This window comes from Taurulus bubalis, assembly GCF_910589615.1.
Source record: "Taurulus bubalis genome assembly, chromosome: 3".
Lineage (NCBI taxonomy): Eukaryota > Metazoa > Chordata > Actinopteri > Perciformes > Cottidae > Taurulus > Taurulus bubalis.
In genome coordinates this window covers 32,041,202-32,061,410 of record NC_136591.1, presented here as the reverse complement: position 1 = coordinate 32,061,410, position 20,209 = coordinate 32,041,202, and the positions used below count along the sequence as shown (strand labels likewise).

The window sequence follows — 20,209 nt, the reverse complement described above, 5'->3', positions numbered from 1 at the left end:
TCTATATTTCGGTCGTAATCTCTCCAGAAAAAAGAGGCGAAATATCTCCGACTAGACAGTGAATTTAACAGACTTCAGCGTGGAGATATTTTTCAAGTTCTTCCTTGTCCAGCTTGCGACAGGGCTCTGGAATGACGGGGTGTGCCGAGAATTTGAATTAGCTCGCCGTTAGTTTGAAGAAAGAGTGAGTCGGGGTAGAAAGAGAGAGAGAGCGAGAGAGAGGAGCCATTTTGTCCCGACTGTGTGGGAGAAAAGAAAGAGTGGAAAAGAGGAATCACACGGGGGGCGATCCTATTTTTTTTGCTTTCTGTTCTCATGCTGTAAAGGGGGGGAATAGTCGGGCTTGGGGAATCTAACTTCTCAGACACGTCCACGTTATCCTGGAGGTATTTAGCCAACTAGCTTGCCGAGCTAATCAACAAATCCCAGATTGTTAACTGTTTCACAGTCAAGAGGAGCTGGGCAGCTGATCAGGTTGGCAAAGGAGCTGGCTTTACACTCGACACACTAGGGTTATCCGGGGTTGTGTGTGTGTGTTTTTTTTGTAACTTGTCTGGGTCAACACAAGCTGTTCTTCAATGGCGAAGAAGACGTACGACTTGCTGTTCAAGCTGCTTCTGATCGGAGACTCGGGCGTGGGGAAGACCTGTGTGCTGTTCCGCTTCTCTGACGACGCCTTCAACACAACCTTCATCTCCACTATAGGTAAGCAGACCCGGACCCACATATACTCGGATGATGTGTTGTTACAGGTGTTTGGGATTTATTTAGCTGAACCCTTCCAACTGACAGCTGGGGGGGGGGGGACTTTCTCCTGCAGCTGGACATGGTAGACGGGACACATTAGGTTAGCTCGCGTGCTATCAGCATGCACTACTAGCTACTAGGCCTCTCCTGGAGAGCTAGCGGTACTTGTGCCTCTTTATGAGCTCTTATCTGAACCAAAGTCGCCCCTGTTTCAACCGACAGCTTTAATATTAAAAACGCGAGGGTTGTGTTTGATCCAGCCTGGCAGCAGGGGAGAGTATTACCGGTTTAGGTGGCAGGGGGTTCGCTGTCATGGCTCTCGACCCGGTGGCTAGTGAGCTAGCGAGGCTAGCACCGGGTGTCGGTACAGGGCCGTGCTGCTGTTACAAAAGCACCCCATCTCCCCGTATAACTCACATGTGCTTTAATCTCACTATGAACGTAGCTACATGACTGTGCGTTTGTCTCCGTCGTGAATTAAACATTGAAGATAACTAATCTCTGGATCTTTGTTCAAAAGGATAGATCCCACCCTTCAAAAGCAGTTATTAAGCAATCAGTTATTTTACTGAAGGAAAAAGAAGCAATGCCATAATGTAAACAAATGTATTGCAAATAATAGTTCTGTAAAAGTTCACTAGTATTATTCGTGAAATGTACTTCAAAAGGAAAGTACCGACTATGCTACTGAAGTTAACTTGTTTTTTAGATTGTCATTTATATTTGGTTGCTGGCCAATTGTTACTGCGACATTAATTTGGAAGCAAAGTTTAATGAAATCATATATGATTTTTTTTTTTTTATGTAAAATCTGAATCTGCCATGTAACTACTTGTGACTAGTTTGCGAGTAATTGAAGTGGAGTATAAAGTCAAATAATTAACTCTAAATTGTTGTAGAGTAGAAAAATAAAGTCGCAGAAACTGCTACTGAAACATACCTAAATAGAAGTACTGAAGTAAATGTACTTGTAACCTTCCATGACTATGCCAAAGATAACCATAAACAATTCATCATGGTGGCATCATTAGTTTCCCCTCTCTGTCCTCTGCGCATGCATCCAACATCATGCTCACATGAGTCAAGTGTCAAACTATGTCAAATCCCTTCACAGCCGAAGTGAAGGCTCCATTTACCCTTGTTGCCCAAGATCAGTGCTGAGTTATAATGTAACTTTACGTGCTTTGCGCAACCACATGAAGCTGATTGTTTGCAGTACATGGGCATTATAGCCTTGATCTCTTGATTTTAGCTTTGCTTTCAAGCCCAGGTTTTCTTTTTAAGTGTTGACAACATGTCTTGACTGTTTGTCTAAGGACACACAACCATGATGGGCGGCAGTGTTCCCAGTGGCATCCATTGTGGATTAAATGTGTTCAGGTCCAGCAATGAACAATCACTGTTGCAAAGCTGGCTGTCACATGCGTTTGTTTACGTTTTTTGTTATTGTGTTGTCTTGCAATCAGCCTATAGGGATTGTGTTGTATTATACTCTCAAAATGTAGTCGCAGTCTGCTATCATATCGAAGCTCTGCCAGTTATAGAGAAGTCTGTGTGTGATGGTCAGTCACAGTACAGTTTCTTCAGCAGTCAAGGAACGACAGTGACCTTTGCTCCTTGCAGCAGCGCTTTCCTGTAGTAAGTCAAGTATATCAATGCCTGTAAGTGTTTGCAGTAACTGCGGGTGCTTTTGTCTCTTACTTGTTAGGACAACTCAGCATATTCAGCATATCCTGAAGCAAAACTTAAGAATAAGCTAAAAAATAACCTGTTTCACATCAAGGATAACATGCTTGACTCTGCTGAAGTGATCGTGTGGTTATCCATCTTACATGTTTAGTTTCTTGTCTAATGTATCCAAAACCTTTGGTTAACAAATAACCAACGGCAAACTTTTATTCTAGTTTACAAGTCATTTGAAAGTATTAACATGACAAGAAACGGGGACAATCATCAGGCTTCAACTTGTCCGAGAGAGTCGTTGCTGTCATTTAGTTTTAAAAAGGCCCACTTGAGGTCCCCCCCTCCTCAGTTTGTCTTAACATATGGCAAGACCTGAGAGATACTGGCACGATGCTGACAAGGAATCACAAACTAACATAATTGTGCTCGTGACAGGATGTTAAGTAAAAACTTTTCATTGGTTCCCTTGGAGAGCTGTGCCCCTAAACACTACAACAGTCATACGCTTCTGTCTCAACTTGTCTTTGTTCTACATCTGTATTCAAAACTAAGCAGCCTGCAACATGATCAAGCGTTAAGAATTTGGACAACACAATCTCTCAGCACACCACACAATCCTGGGAGCTCAGACTTTTAACAATATACAGTAATATGTGAGAATATTGTGCTAATGATTTTTAGATATTGCCTGTTGATTCCACTTTTGTACATTTGTCAGTACTTACTTTTCTGCCTTGCAGTCAGATGATCTTTCATCAGCTTACTGTGTGTAGAATCTATCTATCTTACAAATATGATCATTTTCATTATTCTGCTGTTTGGTGTGCGATGATGTACTTTTGCTTTTCTTGCTATATAATTAGTGAGTTCTTCTTTCTGCCCATATTTTTTGGGCTGCTACGGTTGTATGTTTTGGCAAACATGACTTTGAGTCCAGTGGATGCAACAAACTACTTAAGTGACTGCATCATAGCACCGTAGTGCAGAAAGTACAAAATGTACAGTCCAAAGTTTGCAAAAAATCGACCTCTTTGCTTCTATCCGATTTGTTAAATCAGATAGAGCCTTTGATGTCCAAAACTGGAAAGTCTTGGCAGGACCAGGACTTTGTAAAGAACCAGGAGAACCAGGACATATGAAACAGGAGTCTGTCCGTCTTCTGACACAGTACTCATACCTTTGGAGACACAGATCCACAGCTGCTTCTCAAAATACCCCAACTGGAAACCCCCCCTCACTCATCCTCATTTCCAGTCTCTCTCTTCCTCCTTGGTTATGCAAATTAAAAGTGCTGAATATGCATGATGTTTCGATCTGAAATCTCTTTGCACGACACATCATACATTTTGCATGGAAACTGGTGATGGCTGCAGTGGAATTCATACTTGGGGAAGGAATGGTTCCTCTGGGATTGATAAAAGAGAACTGACCATAAACCACAGACTTTCTGTTAAGATGTCCAATTCAAGTGTCCTTCTCTTGTGTTGGAGTGTGCCCATTTTCCAGTGATCGAGTTAATGTGTGATTGCACAATGCACATATTTTGTGCGACATGCGAATGCACTTCACAAGGGGGGGAAAACGTTTACTTCTTGCTAGGAGGAAGACATAAATCATGGGACAATTCCTGCTGAGCTTGATTTATTTTTTGAGAACACAACTTTTAGTCATAGTAATCAAGAAAACACTGTCTTAATTAATTAATATTACACCTAGCCCCACACAGCTGTTTGAGGCCAATTATAATAAGATAATCAAACAAATAAAAAATGATATGTCACGTTGGGAAATCCTTCCCCTCTCATTGTTTGGTAGAGCAGAGACAGTGAAAATACGCAGACTCCTCTTTTTGTTTCAGTCCCTACCTGTGGCAGTACCGATTTCTACCTTCAACATGCTAAATAAAATAATCTCAAAATTCATCTGGCAGAATAAGAGACCCAGGATAAGGCTTAAAAAATTGTTTCTGCCCAAAGATAAAGGAGGCCTGGGCCTACCAAATTTTAAATTCACTGTCTAGTCGAAGCCTCTCAAAGATGTAGGACGGGATGATGGAGGTAAGGCATTGATGGTCGTTCGTCTGGTCTCCAGCGTAGCTGCAAGGCACTTCAGCACTTGGTTGTGCCGCCAGGTGTAACGGCTTTGAGTCAGGCTTGTCTTACATCCAACCAGAATGTGTTTAAGGTTTGCTGGAGACGGGCAGAGTGGGCATGTTGGGTCTTCTCCGTACCATTGGTGAAGGTTACTGGGAGATGGCAAGACATCATGCGTTGCTCGTAAGATGAAGCTGGTGGGAAATGCTTCCATACTCCACAGCTCCTTCCAAGAGACCTTTCTTCTCAGCTCCCTCGCACCTCATCCACTGTCCCTGTTTCGATTGGGAGACAGCCTTTGCGCACCTTGTTGCCTGCTCTTGCCGGCGCACCTAAATATATAGAAGGCTTATTATAGCTGACAAAATACATTGAACATTAAAGCTGCGGCACGTTGGGGTCGCCGGCGGATTTATTTTTATTATTTAAATTGCATGTAGATCCGACGCTGTAAATCGGATGTTTGGTAGATTTTGTTTGGCCTATGGGGGGACTGGGATCGAACCGGCTGCCTTGTGGTTGCGGGACGACCTCCCATCCCCCTGAGCTATAGCCGCCCTCTAGAAGTTGGTTAGACCAGGTAATGTAAATTGCATGTAAATCCGATGCTGTTTGGCTGATTTCATTTTTACTCTAGTTGGCGCTATGACAATCTCAACATTTCTTCATGTACATGTACTCAGGCCTGGACCAGCATCATGTATGAGGAGTATTGGGAAGATTGCATCATGTATGGAGGAGTTACAATAGTTTTCTCTCAGATAGCGGTTAGCTGAAAGTAGGCGCGTCTTTGCGTCCCCGTAAACGTCAATTCCCATCAGTGTAAAAGGGCAATAAGCTAAAGCAATACTCCTGAGGGTCTTGATATCACTTTAGAATTGAAGTCGATTGCATAAAAATTGTAGGAGAAGTAGTATTTGGCGTAAATTAAAATTAATTAAAAATTAGCATAAATGGGCCGAAAATGCCAAATTGGACGAAGTACTGTAGCGCCCCCTATTGTTTAAATCGGACGACTGATTTATTACAAGTTAAGGTATGCGATGTGCACATATACCCCAAGTTTGGAGTCGTTAGTCCCAATAGTTTTAATGTTATGAGTGTTTAAAAACAAGACACACCCCTAATAGGCTAATTGGTCGATATCTCCTTAACAAAATGAGATATCCAAGAAATTCCAATTTAGCGTTGATGAGCCAGTAAGAATGATAACTACCAAGTTTGGTATGAAAAGGACGTACCGTTTTGTAGAAAAGTGCAAATTTGTGTTTTTCACAAAATTCAAGATGGCGGAAAATATTCATAGGCGGACTTTATGGGTCTGAGAGGCATTTTTGTAGAGCAGGTGGAGATGGACATGTGTGAATTTTGAAGTCAAAAAAACATTCTGGGCGAGGGGCGTCGTCGGTCCAACTTGTAGGGGGCGCTAGAGAGTCTTTTTTTTTTAAAACTTTTTTTCCCGGCTTTGATAGATGTCTATTTTCACCAGACCTGACAAACATTCCAAATTTTGGTGAGTTTTTGAATATGACAAGTCCCCCAAAAAGGTGTCCAATGTTCTAAAATAAGAATCATGAAGAATAATAATAATAATAAGAATCCCAGCAATTTCAGTAGGGTCCTACTCGGACTGACTACGTCAGTCGCTCGGACCCTAATTAAAGAAAAGTGGGAATTGGAACTAAATGTTATAATTGAGGACAACACATGGGAAGACATGTGCAGCACATGCCATAAAGGAATCAACAGCCCATTATGGAAGGAATTCGACTGGAAATTAAAAATGAGATGTTTCTACACACCTCTTGTAATCTCCTCATTTGGGACTGATCCACTGGCTTCACTATGTTGGAGAAATTGTGGAAAAATAGGAGATCATACGCATATCTTTTGGGACTGTCCACTAGTTAGAGGGTTCTGGAAATCAATACAATTATAGAAGTGGAGGTACCCTTAGAGCCACTAATATTTCTGCTGGGGTCCATACCGAAGTATTTAGGGGACACTGATAGGAGGTATATTTTGCGTGTTCTTTTAATTATTGCCAGGAAAACGATAACTGTGAACTGGAAGACTGTAAACCCACCATCAATAACTCAATGGAGACAGAGATTAAAACAGGTCCACACAATGGGGAAAAAATGAATGCAAAATTACAAATGAAAACGGATACCTTCACAAGACGATGGACTTCGGTTACACTATACCTAGATACGATGGAGTAACAAAACCAAGCTCTACCACCAGAATATCACTGCTGTGCCAATTTGTAAACCCTGCCCGAATATGAATGTCAGCTTCCTTTCATTTCCGTATCTCTTTTATATATATATATATATATATATATATATTTTTTTTTTGATTTCATTTTCTTTTTTGTATTATTCTTGTTTACCTCATTGGTTATTTACTTAATTTTTGGTACTTAATGCATGTATTACTTAATTGTATTTAACTGTACTTGGTTGGGCGTTTCGGTCGTCCCCCCCCTCCTTGCTGAGCCCTCCTGGTGGAGTGTGTATGTTGAAGTGAGTACATGGAGGAGGGAGCATACGGGTATGCTGTACGGGTATGTGTGTAGACTGCTGCGTAAGTGTATGGGCATCTGTTAGTCTGGATGTTCATGTATGTAAGAGTTAGAATTTATACTCTTATTTAGACTACCGACACTAAACGCCACCGTTTTGACTATTTGGTACCTGCTTTATCATGTTTGTTTATTTTGATGTCAAGGAGGACTCTGATGTGATGAAAACACAAAATAAAAAGTTCAAAAAAAAAAAAGAAAACACTGTCTTTTACCTTTTTTGTATTATGCCCAATGTTTAATTGCTCCTGGTGACTGTTGTTGAGGCAAAATATCAGTGTAGATAGGTCAAAACATACTATGCTCAGTCTATCTGCAGAAATCTCCCTCTCCTCTGTCTCTTTTTGTTCCTATCCAACTAAGCCTTTCTGTCCCCCTCCCTCTCTCTGGGGAGTGCATAATATTTAGTGAGTCACACATTGGCAGCCAGTTCCTTAATTATTCTATGGCCCCGCTCCACCTAGAGCACAGCTGTTTCTTGGGACTTTTTAACCAATTTCTGACCAGAGCTGAACTGACGGCATACTATTTAACTTGAAAAGTCTGGTCCAAAAATGTGAACACTCATGAATAACCCCCTTGAAATTTGCTTCTTGCGCTTCATGATCATGACAAAGAGGATCATCTCCTAAACCTTACTAAATATTATAAGCATAACGATAAATCATTAGAATAGACACACACATCTACTTTTGTGACTTTTTAGCTGCAGCTGGTAGTGACTGTCTGCATTATCTTGGTTAGCAAATAATGATTGTTTTAATTATTGTGTGATCTGTTGATAATTGATCCTATTGAGTCACGTTACAAGCAAACATTTCCTGGGTCCATCTTATCTAACAAGAGGGTTTGCTGCTTTCTTTGTCCTGTATTTAAAACGCCCAAAATTCGGTTATAAATGCACATCAGTTTCTCAGAGCTTTTAAAAAATCCTGTTTTTTCTTAGGGACTCTAATACACACAGATATTCAGTTATATTCAGATATACAGCAGCCACCAGGATAGTCGGCTACTGTTTATTGCTTGTTTCAGATATCATTTTTATTTTTAGGTCAGCGCTGAGCAAAAAATACAAATCATGATAGAATACAGATTTAAAAAAAAGAGAAGTAGGATCATGTTTGAGACAGTTGGTCAAGAAAGATATGATGGCAATCATCTCCTGAAAGAACACGCAGTGAAGAGTCCTCGTATCAAAAATAATCAAATCCACAGTCTGACCAAAATGGGAACTGAAAAATGTCTGTTTCATAGGAAAAAGTGTGTGCTCCTCCACCACATCTTGTCTTCTTATGCAGCAAAAGTCCAAATGCTTCAGCTAAAAATAAATAATAATACATTTGAAATGTGCATAATATAATGTTTCTAACCAGATTTTAAGCATAGGCTTTTACACTCCACAAGGTTATGGCAGAGTATCTAAACACACTCTGGGTTTCCCTGTGTTCACCGGATTTCTCTCAGTAACCTGATTTATGTGTGGTGTGTGTGCCATTGTTCTCCAGCTGCTGATCCTACAGCTGTGTTTAATGGGCTCAAGGTCTGGGCATGACATTGCAGAATCGGGAAGAAATAATCACTCACTCTCCATTTCCCTGTCCCCCTAAATGCCTGTTTCTGATTCTCTGCTTGCATCGGTGCCAAAATCTGTTTCGTAAACCTTTATTTCCGTTATTCATGGCTGTCACCCATTGTCAGTGCTTCATGCGCTAGTTTAGTTGTTCATATGTTTTCGGTGGCTGATATGTTTTTTTCTTCTTTTTTCTACAGGAATAGACTTCAAGATCAAAACTGTTGAATTACAAGGAAAGAAGATCAAACTACAGATATGGTGAGTCAATATTTTTTTTGCGTTTTTAGTTTGTATACTAGTCCTATTTTCACTGTCACCGTGATATGTGAATCACTACAGAGGCATGAATTTTATTCAGGGTTGGTTACCTAAACCCAGTATTAAACCGTCCCCGGGGCTAAAGGCTGTAGTATTTATTATCGTGCTGAAGCCTCTCCCTGCTCTGTGTCGGGGTGATGGAGAAGCTCTCCAGTAATTTATAATATACCTGATATAGACACGTGTAAACATGTTGAAAAGCAGATCCACAATCCACCGGCGATCTGTTTGCACAGCTTGCCAGTTCGGCTAATACCAAATAGTTACAAACCAGTGTAGGTTATTTAGTCGAGTTAATGAAGGCTCTGACTGACTTTAAGCTCCCTCTAAAAAGCAGTGTTCCAGTGTATGTGTCCATGGATTTATTGTGAAGGGGAAACGGGAGGAGCGAAGCAGTGATGCACTGTTGTCAGAGTTGGAGTAATAATTGTTGCCGTCTTGGTGCAGGCTACAGAGCGTCCATGTCATTATTTTATTGCCATCATAAAGTATAGGCGCAACACAACCTTCTGCTATACAAGCTAAAACAAAAGCTGTCTGTTTGGTTTATCTTAAAATGTAACACATTCTTGCAAACTTAGCTGCTAGCTGAGACAAAGCAGCTCAACCACTCCCTCAGGCGGTGATTCACATCCGCAGAGGGAGGAGACCAGAGGATACTGACTGATGTCTGTTTTTCATTCTGTCTAAACTTTACTCAGGAGCAATATTTATTTATGTCGACTTTTGAGATTTATTTCCAGTGACATACTGAGTTTATATCATGACTTTACTGTTGTAAACATTACTATTGGTGCTCTAGAAACAACAGTTAGCCCGGTTAAATGACACATATTAAGACTAACAGATGTACAGCTAATATGCACACTTTCAAGTCCCATCCTTGGCACAATATTGAACAATGTCATTGAACATTGCAGATTTTTCTCATATCGCGGAGGCCTACTTTATTCCAAAATCAGAAATTGTGTTTTACTTGATCAATAAAATGAAAAATCCACTGACATTGCGAGAATCTTCTTTCACTTCAGCCTCTTCTGTTTGTGGCTTGTTACATCATCGTGAAACATCTGTTTGACAAACCTCCCTCAAGCCCAAACAGGAAATGTTCATCAGTCCATCAGGAGGTCTGCTGCAAGGCTGTCATTGTTGTCCATAAAAGAAACATGTTCCACATGCTGACATGGCAATCAACACACTCAAACGTGAACACTACAGGGCACCACAATATAGGGATGTTGGGATTAACCAATTTGGCCATAACCCCGGTTTGTTAACGTCATTACTTAGTTTCATAACCGTATGAATTGAAGAAGCCACAATATCTATGGTGTCATGATTCCTGTATTGTTTTCCTGTGAAATATCTTGTGAGTCAGTAAAAAAATATGCAATCTAGAGTTAAGCTAAATGCTTTCTTGTCACTGATCCCTGATAATGGTACATTTTTAACAACAAATCGGTGTTGAAATCAGCAGGAGGATGAGCGCTAGAACATTTGGCAGCAACAGCTAACAGCTGTTATAACATACAGAAGTACACTGTGTGTTCACGCTCCTTTCACTAAACATGTGTTTTGGACCTCCAAGGTAAATTACAACGCTGTCACGATGTGTTCAAAGGTGATCTTGTAAAATGTAGTTCAGGAGTGAAACTTTCATAAATGGTTGTTTTGAAGGAGATGTCTTCACAGCGAGAGCTGATTATCAGCATTTAAATCACTCGTCACAGACCCGTGCTCGCAGCATTTGTGAATGCTCATCAGAAACGCTCCATCACGAGGATGCGTTCCCGCTCGCTCTGTGAGCTCGTATCACGTGCGTGCGTCTGGCCTTCACGTGCGTGGTTTGAGGCTAATTAAATGGCATACTCGTGAACCGCCTTGGAAAAACGTTAGTGATCCATTTAACCATTAGCGTGCTAAAACATGAAATGGTCTACAGCTGATTTATTTTAAAAAGTAAATTGAGGAGGAGCCTGGGAGGGACTGCAACAGAGCCAAATTTAAAATGTATTTGTTTTACCTGTGGGGATATATTATAAATAAATTCAGTGAATTAAAAAGTACAATGTTGTCCTCTCGAATGTAGTGCAGTAGAAAGTAGCGTCAACATTGTACTTAAGTACATTTACTTATTTTCTATTACTGATTAATACCATGCTGTACCAAAAAAGGGTGCGACCTCATCATGTGTTGGTGCGATGAGAAAGCTAGAAGCACCAGTGGAAACGGGAGTCTGGAGCCCTGCTTTGACATTTAAACCGTGACCGTTACTATCTCCTTTTGTAATTGAGGCATGGGCATAAAGTGGGGAAGTATTCTCGACAGAGACCCGACAATGTGGTGCTCTGTTGACCCTGAAAGCACAAGGGTCCCGTGGCACTTTGTCAAGATGGCGGCAGCAGCAGCAAGACTTTTCTTCCCCGACAAAGCATGATATATTAGGATTATCAACACGTGTAATGTGTTTCTGTTAGTGGTTGGCATTTAACATGGATTCTCACTGTTTCTTCTTCAACCCAATGTAAAAAATGTATGATAGCGTAACTTTAGGCCATGCGTCATCAAACGTTTTTATGTTCAATTCATATATTTTTGTTAACTTGTTTGTTAACGACAAGAAGTGCTTTAACCTCTCGTTTAGAAAGCAGCGCAGACCTATGTAAAACATCGGCGTTTGTAAAGGTTATACTGTATATTATATATGAAATGCTCGACAAATGTCTGAAGCCTCTGACTTGTGCCTACTGTATATGAAATCCCATACAATAACCAAATCTAGATAATAAAGTAAAATAATTGAACCTCTCTGTCCGTCTCCTTTTCCTGTCCAAGCACATTTTGTCTGGATTTGATCTTCGCTATTTAGCTTGAACATGTCAAGATGTGATCATGCTCACCAGATTCAATAAAAAAGCAGCCATCTATTATTTTGAATGTCCTCGTGAAACATCTATTGTAGGTTTGATTTTTCTCTTGAGAGCCTGGTAATCCTGGGCGGCATTTCTTTTTCTCTATCAGCATCAGTGATGGATGGATGGATGTTGGCAGGGCTTCCTTAGATAGAAACATGTCATAGTTGAGGTGCATGCTGGATGTGTGCTGGACGTGTTAGGGACATGGTCCGCCTGCGGTGGATTTTAAAGTGCGATTACCAGGTTCAACTTGACATGTCAGTCTTACCAGGCCTATCAAACATTTTACAAGCTTTAAAAATAGAGTTGTTCCTCTGAGCCTCAGAACAGAGATGCTTTCAAAATGGTACAAAGCATGGGGCCTTACATGTTTCAAGACTTTAATCAAATTGCATTACAATGACTTTGTCAGATCTCTCGCACACCGTATAACTTCCTGTGGCGCGAATTTATAATAATTGAGAAGAGTAAGTACTAAGCAGGCCAGGTAGAGATCCCACACTTGGAGCTAATGTATCCGTCTATTGATATGATTCACGCCTCTTAGACTCGACGCATCCCAATGTATCACATCCACATTTATCTATTTTACTGCACACGTAAGAGTATGTGAAGCCAAAAATCAGAGGGCAGGAGAGAAACAAAAGCGACAGACTGTGAAATGCAGAAAAGCCTCACAGAGCTAGAATGAAAACCAAATAAAAGTGTTCATGTTCTATTGCTGCAGTGGTTCATTAACACACCTCTAAACTGTTCACTAAATAGTATTGTATAATAATAATACCGCTATTATTCCAGTTATTTGCTGGCTTGAGTTAAAATTTCAACATTTGTTGGTTGTATGTGTTTGCCATTCTTGGAAAGCGAAAAATATTTGTGTCAGATTTGTGCCACGGTGCAGTTAATTATGACTCACGGGGCCGTTTATCGTTTGGCATAAGGGTTGGCCTTCATACAAACAAAATCGGGAACAAGCAAATACAAATTGCGTGTTTTTTTTGTGTGTGCAGGGACACAGCGGGCCAGGAACGGTTCCACACCATCACCACCTCCTACTACAGAGGAGCCATGGGCATCATGCTGGTCTACGACATCACCAACGCCAAGAGCTTCGAAAACATCAGCAAATGGCTGCGCAACATTGACGAGGTAAACCACGCCCACTCTCTCTCATACTCTTGGGTCCATACCGTCATGTTGCCGGGTAAAATATCAACAGAGACGTTAACAGGATGTCTTGTGGCGCTTGTAGTTCTGTTCTACTTTGTGAATATCTGTGGAACCAGAAGTTCAACTCCAGACAAAGTAGGGGTGGAAGATATAAAAGGTGTAGAAAGTACACGGTATGACTCGGACCAGTAGAGCCTGGAGATTCATTGATCGATCTGCATTCTGCCATTAAAAGCACAATATTTCTCTCTAAGATGTAGTGGACGAAGACTATTTAGTTACAAAAAATGGAAATGCTCAAGTAAAGCACAAGTACCTCATCATTGTAATACAGTACTGTACTCACCCATCTGCCAGTCGGGCATACAAAAGCATTTTAAATATTTGCTCTCATTGCTTTGTGCGTACTATCTTACTTTGTTATTATTCTATTATGCGAGTAATCTTATGGGAGTCGTGCCAGATCAAACACATAACATGAATTGCTGTGACTGTTATGACCGATGGCTCATATGATCTGTCTTTATTATTCCTGGGTGCAACAATACAGTGACATTATAACACATGATCAGTATGAAGGTGTCATGTCTTCGGGTGAGACCGGAACGTTTCCTTTTTACATTTTGTCACCCTCGCTTTTAAAGAGCCTTGAGTCCGGTCAAGGAAAGGAAACGCGTTGCATTTCCTGCTAACTAAGAACTCGGCCTTGCTCTTGTGTGAAAGTTGGTTGACTTCATGGAGGATGCAGCAGGCTTTTCTGATCCGTCAAGTCGTATGAATACAGTCTCGAGTGGTTTCCGACCTTTTTTTTGGCATGCAGCCCCCGAGCATGCTGGGTTGTATTTCTATATAACTAGTGACCCCCTTCAACCAAAGAGTGATTTCATTTTATTTTCGGTTTGGCAAAACAAGACATTTGAAGACATCACCTTTAACCTTTGAAGCATTTTTCCCTATTTCCTGATATTTCACAGACAAAACAAACGTTTAAAAAATGAGATCAATCGATCAAATTTATTTAATTAATTTTGCCCATCGAGGCAAACTTATTAGAGCTTAAACAATTAGTCAATGAATCAATTGGGCAATTGGTAGAAAAAATATTTATTAAATGTAATTGCTTATATTATTTTTGTTTGAGCAAAAATGCCCAAAGGTTCCCTTTTTTGTAAATGTTATGTCATTCTAGCAATTTTTAGATTTTAGTTTAGAAGTTCTCAACTTCAAGTATACATGGTGTTGGATAAAATTCCTTATTTGGATTTCCCTGTGCTTTATTCATTTTTCATTTTCTAAGCTGTAAACCACTGGTCTAGTACAGAGTCGTACCAGAGTCATAAACCCGCTCTGGCTCTTCTCACATCGGCAGATTCAATCATTTCTGTCCCTAGTGACCATCAGGCTTTGAAATGTGGTGTGTGTGTGGTTGTGTGTTTCATTTAGTCGATTGACCGCTTGGTGTGGCATCATCAGAGATGAAGATATGTTTAACGCTGCTGTGGAAAACTAATCAACTTTTCTTCTTTTACTTTGTCAGCATGCAAATGAGGACGTTGAGAGGATGCTGCTAGGCAACAAGTGTGACATGGAGGACAAGAGGGTTGTACCCAAAGCCAAGGGAGAGCAGGTGAGACGGGGCAATCCACTTCAGCTACGAGTAGCTAGTCGTCACCACGGCTCTGCATTTTGATTAGTTGCTGCTCCACGTTCAGTTCATAGACATGAATCCCCAGCAGTTCATCCCATTCCAGTCCCATCTCTTCATTTTGAAAACACAATGTGAAGGAGCTGGAAACCAGCCGGATCGCTCAGAGGGAATAGCATAATGTCGATGCTTGTTAACTGAATGACCAGCAGCGCCTCCTCAAAGAGTGAGCAGTAATCTGCTGTTTGTCTTTGGATGCCATAAAGGCTCATTCTGTCTACGCTTAACAACTCAACTTGTGACGACAACAGTTCCTTTTGGACATAAGCCATCTAGCACGAATAGAAGAGAAAAAGGAACTATGTAAACTATGTTTTGGTTACTATCCCATATTGCAGGTACACACGGAAGTTATTTGGACATTGAATTGCAAAATGTTTCTCTCTAAAAAGCAGCTGCTGGAGTGTAAAGGTCAGAGAGTAACTGGACTTTGTAGATGAGCTCAGGGGATCAGGGCCGAGAAATGTGAGCCTCTTCACTGTCTTAACAATTACAAATGAGGTGCCCTTGAGCAGGCCAACAACTCTTTTAACTTCCAACAATGGGACACTGAACACTGACATTTGAGTGTGCACTATCTTATTCTAAATAAATATGAGCCTGAGACATTACATTTGAGTCTCCAGACAAATTCCATGGGTGAACCTGCCTCAGAAATCCTCATATGTTCTCCTGGGGGTTCAAACTTGCTGCATTCATACCCAAACAAAATACTGCATTGATTATGAGTATGCAAAAAGTAAAACATAATAGTTGGCACTGCAATATTATTGCAGCGATAGCTGAATGGGATGGCTTCATTTTGAGGACACAATCTTCCCAGCTCAAGGGTGTAATTCAAACTGTGTGTAGGCCTGTGTGTGTTAGAATATAAAAACAGTCACTCGTAAAAGAAAGGCAGCTTGGAGACTTTACAAAACCACGTCGTGCCCATATCACTAAGAAGAACAAAAACAGTATTGGCACTCGCTTCAAACTTTGTCTGAATAAAGACGCACATCTACACCAGTAGAAATATGAAGGCCAACATTTTTGATGCCGTGTGTTTTGAGCCTCTACACCCCACTGGTGGACGTCAGTAGAAGATGAAATAGGAGGACAAATTTAGTTTCTTGACACGTATTTGTACCTATTTAAACCCAAAAAAAGATTTGTCATTAAAATCTAAATCACCAAAACTTCAGCTATTTAAAATCTAAATAGTCACCGAGCAGTTCAATGGCTAAGATTCAAATTCACCCACCATTTTAACATCAAATCACACAAAATGGGATCCCCAGAATTCAAATTCTCTCAAATTGCAGCGATCACTTCTTGCAGACTGTTGAAACGTACCTGTGTTTCATGAGCACAGGTGTAAACAGGGTCGCGATGTTCCCCTGATGTGAATGCACTTATAGCAGGTGGGAAATGTTTGCGTATTTGCTCTTTTGGGCGGGAGGCATCGAGATGACATCGCTCCACTTTTGTCAACAAGAGTTTGGTCACACAATGAAATCCAGTACAGCGCCGCCCAGTTTCAGCCTGGGAGGAGATCTGATCTAGAACCAGTGATAAGGGTCGGGTGCTCCGGGTCCTTTTAAGAGCTCTGACTCATTGTACCGAAGCAAACTAGCGGTGACTAGTCAGTCTGCTGATTTAGCAGCATCAGATATATATCTGTTTACTCACACACACAAATACACTCATACCCAACTTGTGTGTGTGTGTGAGTGTGATACTTGATCTCTGTTCTGCACATTTTATTTTTGGACTGAACTTTCCTAAACTTACGCCACACTCATCGTTCTAACTCTCTGCTTTCTTCTCCACAGATTGCGAGGGAGCACGGCATTAGGTTTTTTGAGACGAGTGCTAAGGCCAACGTCAGCATCGAGAAGGCTTTCCTCACGTTAGCAGAAGACATCCTCAGAAAGGTGTGTGTGTGTGTGTGTGTGTGTGTGTGTGTGTGTGTGTGTGTGTGTGTGTGTGTGTGTGTGTGTGTGTGTGTGCGCAGTCGTTTCTCTCTGTACATTAATTTTAACATAAATGCTTTTATGTGACTGGTTGATATTTGCGATGATTATCGCTTAAGATATTAGACTAAGTGCTGTGCGGCAGTTGAAATACAAAGTCTCACTTTGTGAGAAGAGAAAAAAAAAGTGTGTGTATGTATGTGTGTGTATATATATATATATATATATATATATATATATATATATATATATATATATATATATATATATATATATATATATATATATATATATATATATATATATATATATGTATATATATATATGTGTGTATATATATATGTATATATATATATGTATATATATATATGTATATATTTGAATTGTCTTTAATGGATAGAATTACGGGAACAAGTGCATCAATTTAGAAGTATTATTAGTATAATATATGTATTCATATTGTGAATCAACGAAGCTGAACAAAGATGTACATAAATATTAAACTATTATGTACACGCATGTAAATATTGGTTTATAGAAAAGTCAAACTATTTCTGTAAATTGGAAACAAATTATGCTTTTTTTTCCTTTTTTCCCCTTCTTTTTAAGTCCACTGTGGCAATGTTTAAGGGCACTACACAGCTTAAGTGTTCCACTCAAAATTGAGACACTCCACCCACTTAGAAATGAAAAAAGTATTTAATTGTGTGTGTGTGTGTGTGTGTGTGTGTGTGTGTGTGTGTGTGTGTGTGTGTGTGTGTGTGTGTGTGTGTGTGTGTGTGTGTGTGTGTGTGTGTGTGTGTGTGTGTGTGTGTGTGTGTGTGTGTGTGTGTGTGTGTGTGTGTGTGTGTGTGTGTGTTTGTTTTATTCAACAGACACCTGTAAAAGAGCCCAACAGTGAAAACGTCGACATCAGCAGCGGAGGTGGAGTCACAGGCTGGAAGAGCAAGTGCTGCAGTTGAACAGTTTCACGCATACTAACACGCTCACACACACGCGAGTACATACATACACCTACACATACCCGATCATGTTCTTTCTCTCTCTAACTGCTAACTCTAACTCTCTCGCTCTCTAATATGTCTCATGAGTTTTCTTGCACACTGACACTCTGTCTCTCTTTATCAGAATAAAACCATAAACTACGTCACTCGTCTAATCCCCCTCCACCATATTCTTCCACTCTCATCTGATGATCATTTTTATTTCTGATAAGAGAAATCCAGTCACGTTTCTTGTCATTTATTTTAAAAGTTGTAAAAAAACAAAACACAAAAAAAAAGAAGTTTAAAAAAAGCGTGAAAAGACAAGCTCATATTTTTAATATTTCCTTTGCCTGAGCTCACCTGGTTGGACACCCTCACCCACCCCTTAACCACACCCCCACTCACAGCACTCACCTTCAGTCAGAGGAAATCAAAAGAAAAGAAAATCAAACAAAAAAAAAAGGACAAATGTAGGATTAACATTTTGTACACTTAGTGGGGTTTCTGTTGTCTAACAGTATTTGGTCATTTACAATTTGTTACCAAGTGACAGAGGCGTGGCTAGCTCCTTTTGTATGTGGGGGTTTATTTTGTCCTGTGCCTTATATGGAAGACAGGGGCGGGGCTGTGTGGTGGGCGGAGCCACATCCACCCAATGAAATTACTGTTTTAATATTCTGTCAGTTCAGGCTCCTGTCATGAGGATGCCAAAGCTGAAGCAGAAGGTTTGAATTTCTCCTCCAGCCAAGAGAACGGCATTATACAGTTTGTCCTGTTTATTGATGTTTTATTTTATCTGTATGATTTATTTTACTTTTATTTTCTTTCCCTATTTGGGTTGAATATTTTTTTTTTCTCCCCTGCATGCAGATTTCTTTGGGTTGGAAGCGTTCTGTAACATTGTGTAACGTTCTCCACTGGGTAACTGTGGGCGGGAGGTACAGAAGTTCTCTTTGGAAATTCAAACAGTTTTGCAGATCCATTAAAAAATAAGCTTGTTTAAGTTAACTTGTTTGTCGTCAATGATGTCCTTTCATGTGTCAGATTTACCCATTTTGTAGATTTTTAACTAGTGAGATTTAGGAAGTGTTTGACCTGGTCAAGAATAGCTCAAGAAGGGCTGATTATAGTAGAATTTGTCACAGGATATTATGACTAAAATGTAATTGTATAGTATGTTAAAGTAATAGTAAGCATGTCTAAAAGTTTTTTTTTAAAAGTTGTCAAAAGTAATGACGGTATATCGTGTTAAAAGTGTAGTGTATGTTGAAAAAAAAAGACTGTGTGTGTATATAGCATGTCGATTAGTCAAGAAAATAGGAATTTAAAAAGCACTAGTTAAATGATGAAAAAAAAGTCGTCATGTATGTTGAAAGTCATAGTATCCTTTTTTGGAAAATGTCAAAGTATAACATGCTAAAAAACAGTCTAGCATGTTTAAATTAAATGTCATTTCACAAAGATCCATGATGTAGAATGGCTAAGGTCATAAAGTTATAGAATGTCAAAATATTAAAGTCATAACAAGGTCATAGTATTGCTAGAAAAGTAAGTGTATAGCATATTTAAAAAATCCTATTAAAGTCATAGCATAACATTAAAAAGTAAAGTCACTCTATAGAATGTTGAAAAACAAAAGCTATTATAGTTTGTCCAAAAGTTAGTCATAATATAGTATGTTGTAAAAGCCAGTGCATCAAGCCTAAAGTACTCATAAAAAGAATATGAAAGAAAACAAAAAACTGATGCTGTAGCATGTTAGTCATAAACAAATGTGTGTAGTGGACCAAGGAGACGTCTTTACAACATTGACAATGTTGTATGACTGTTAACCATTATGAATTTTTCATGTAAAAATGCAAAACGTTTCCTAGTTCCAGCCTTCTCATTGTGAAGTTTAGCCGTTTTTCTTCATTTTACACGATGGCAAACTGAACATGTGTGTTTAAGACCGACGGTCGAACAAAAAAGACTTTTAAAAGACGTCACCTTGTGGCCGCTTAGTTGATAATGAACATGCTTGTTATTTGCAGGCCCGATCTAAACCAGCAGTCTGTTAGGATACTAATAACAACACAGTTGTAGCGCAAGTAAAACATGTTTTGTTCTTTATTTATCACCTCCTTGTACCCAACCTCCCAGAGCAACAATGTACACAAAAATAAAATTCTCTCTCTTACGATAAACACAAAACCAGTGCGGAATGCCAGTGGTCACCATTAAGTCCATAACTACATTCAGAGATATTTTCCTAAACACACGCAAAGAAAAAAAATAAAGTACAGCAGGTTACAAAATCATCGTCATATGACGGAGAGCAGTTCTCTCCACTGTCAGTCCATCAGTCCGGTGGTTTGTTTTTTTAAAAATAATTACAGAAACGTGATCGAATAAACACGACAGTCAGCTGGGGAGATTCTCAAAGACGGGAAATAAGACTTTTACTCTTTAAGGACCCGAGTTTCAAGCCTCTCTGG

The 20,209-nt window shown here is 39.8% G+C and overlaps 1 protein-coding gene across 1 annotated transcript; it reads left to right on the top strand.

Moving 5' to 3' along the window:
* rab10 (RAB10, member RAS oncogene family) lies at positions 1–18,734 on the top strand. Its single transcript, XM_079214603.1, has 6 exons — positions 1–705; positions 8,881–8,941; positions 12,927–13,065; positions 14,624–14,713; positions 16,606–16,707; positions 17,622–18,734. The coding sequence occupies exons 1-6, from the start codon at positions 579–581 to the stop codon at positions 17,706–17,708; spliced, it is 606 nt and encodes a 201-aa protein (XP_079070729.1). The 5' UTR covers positions 1–578; the 3' UTR covers positions 17,709–18,734.
* Positions 18,735–20,209: the final 1,475 nt, after the last annotated feature.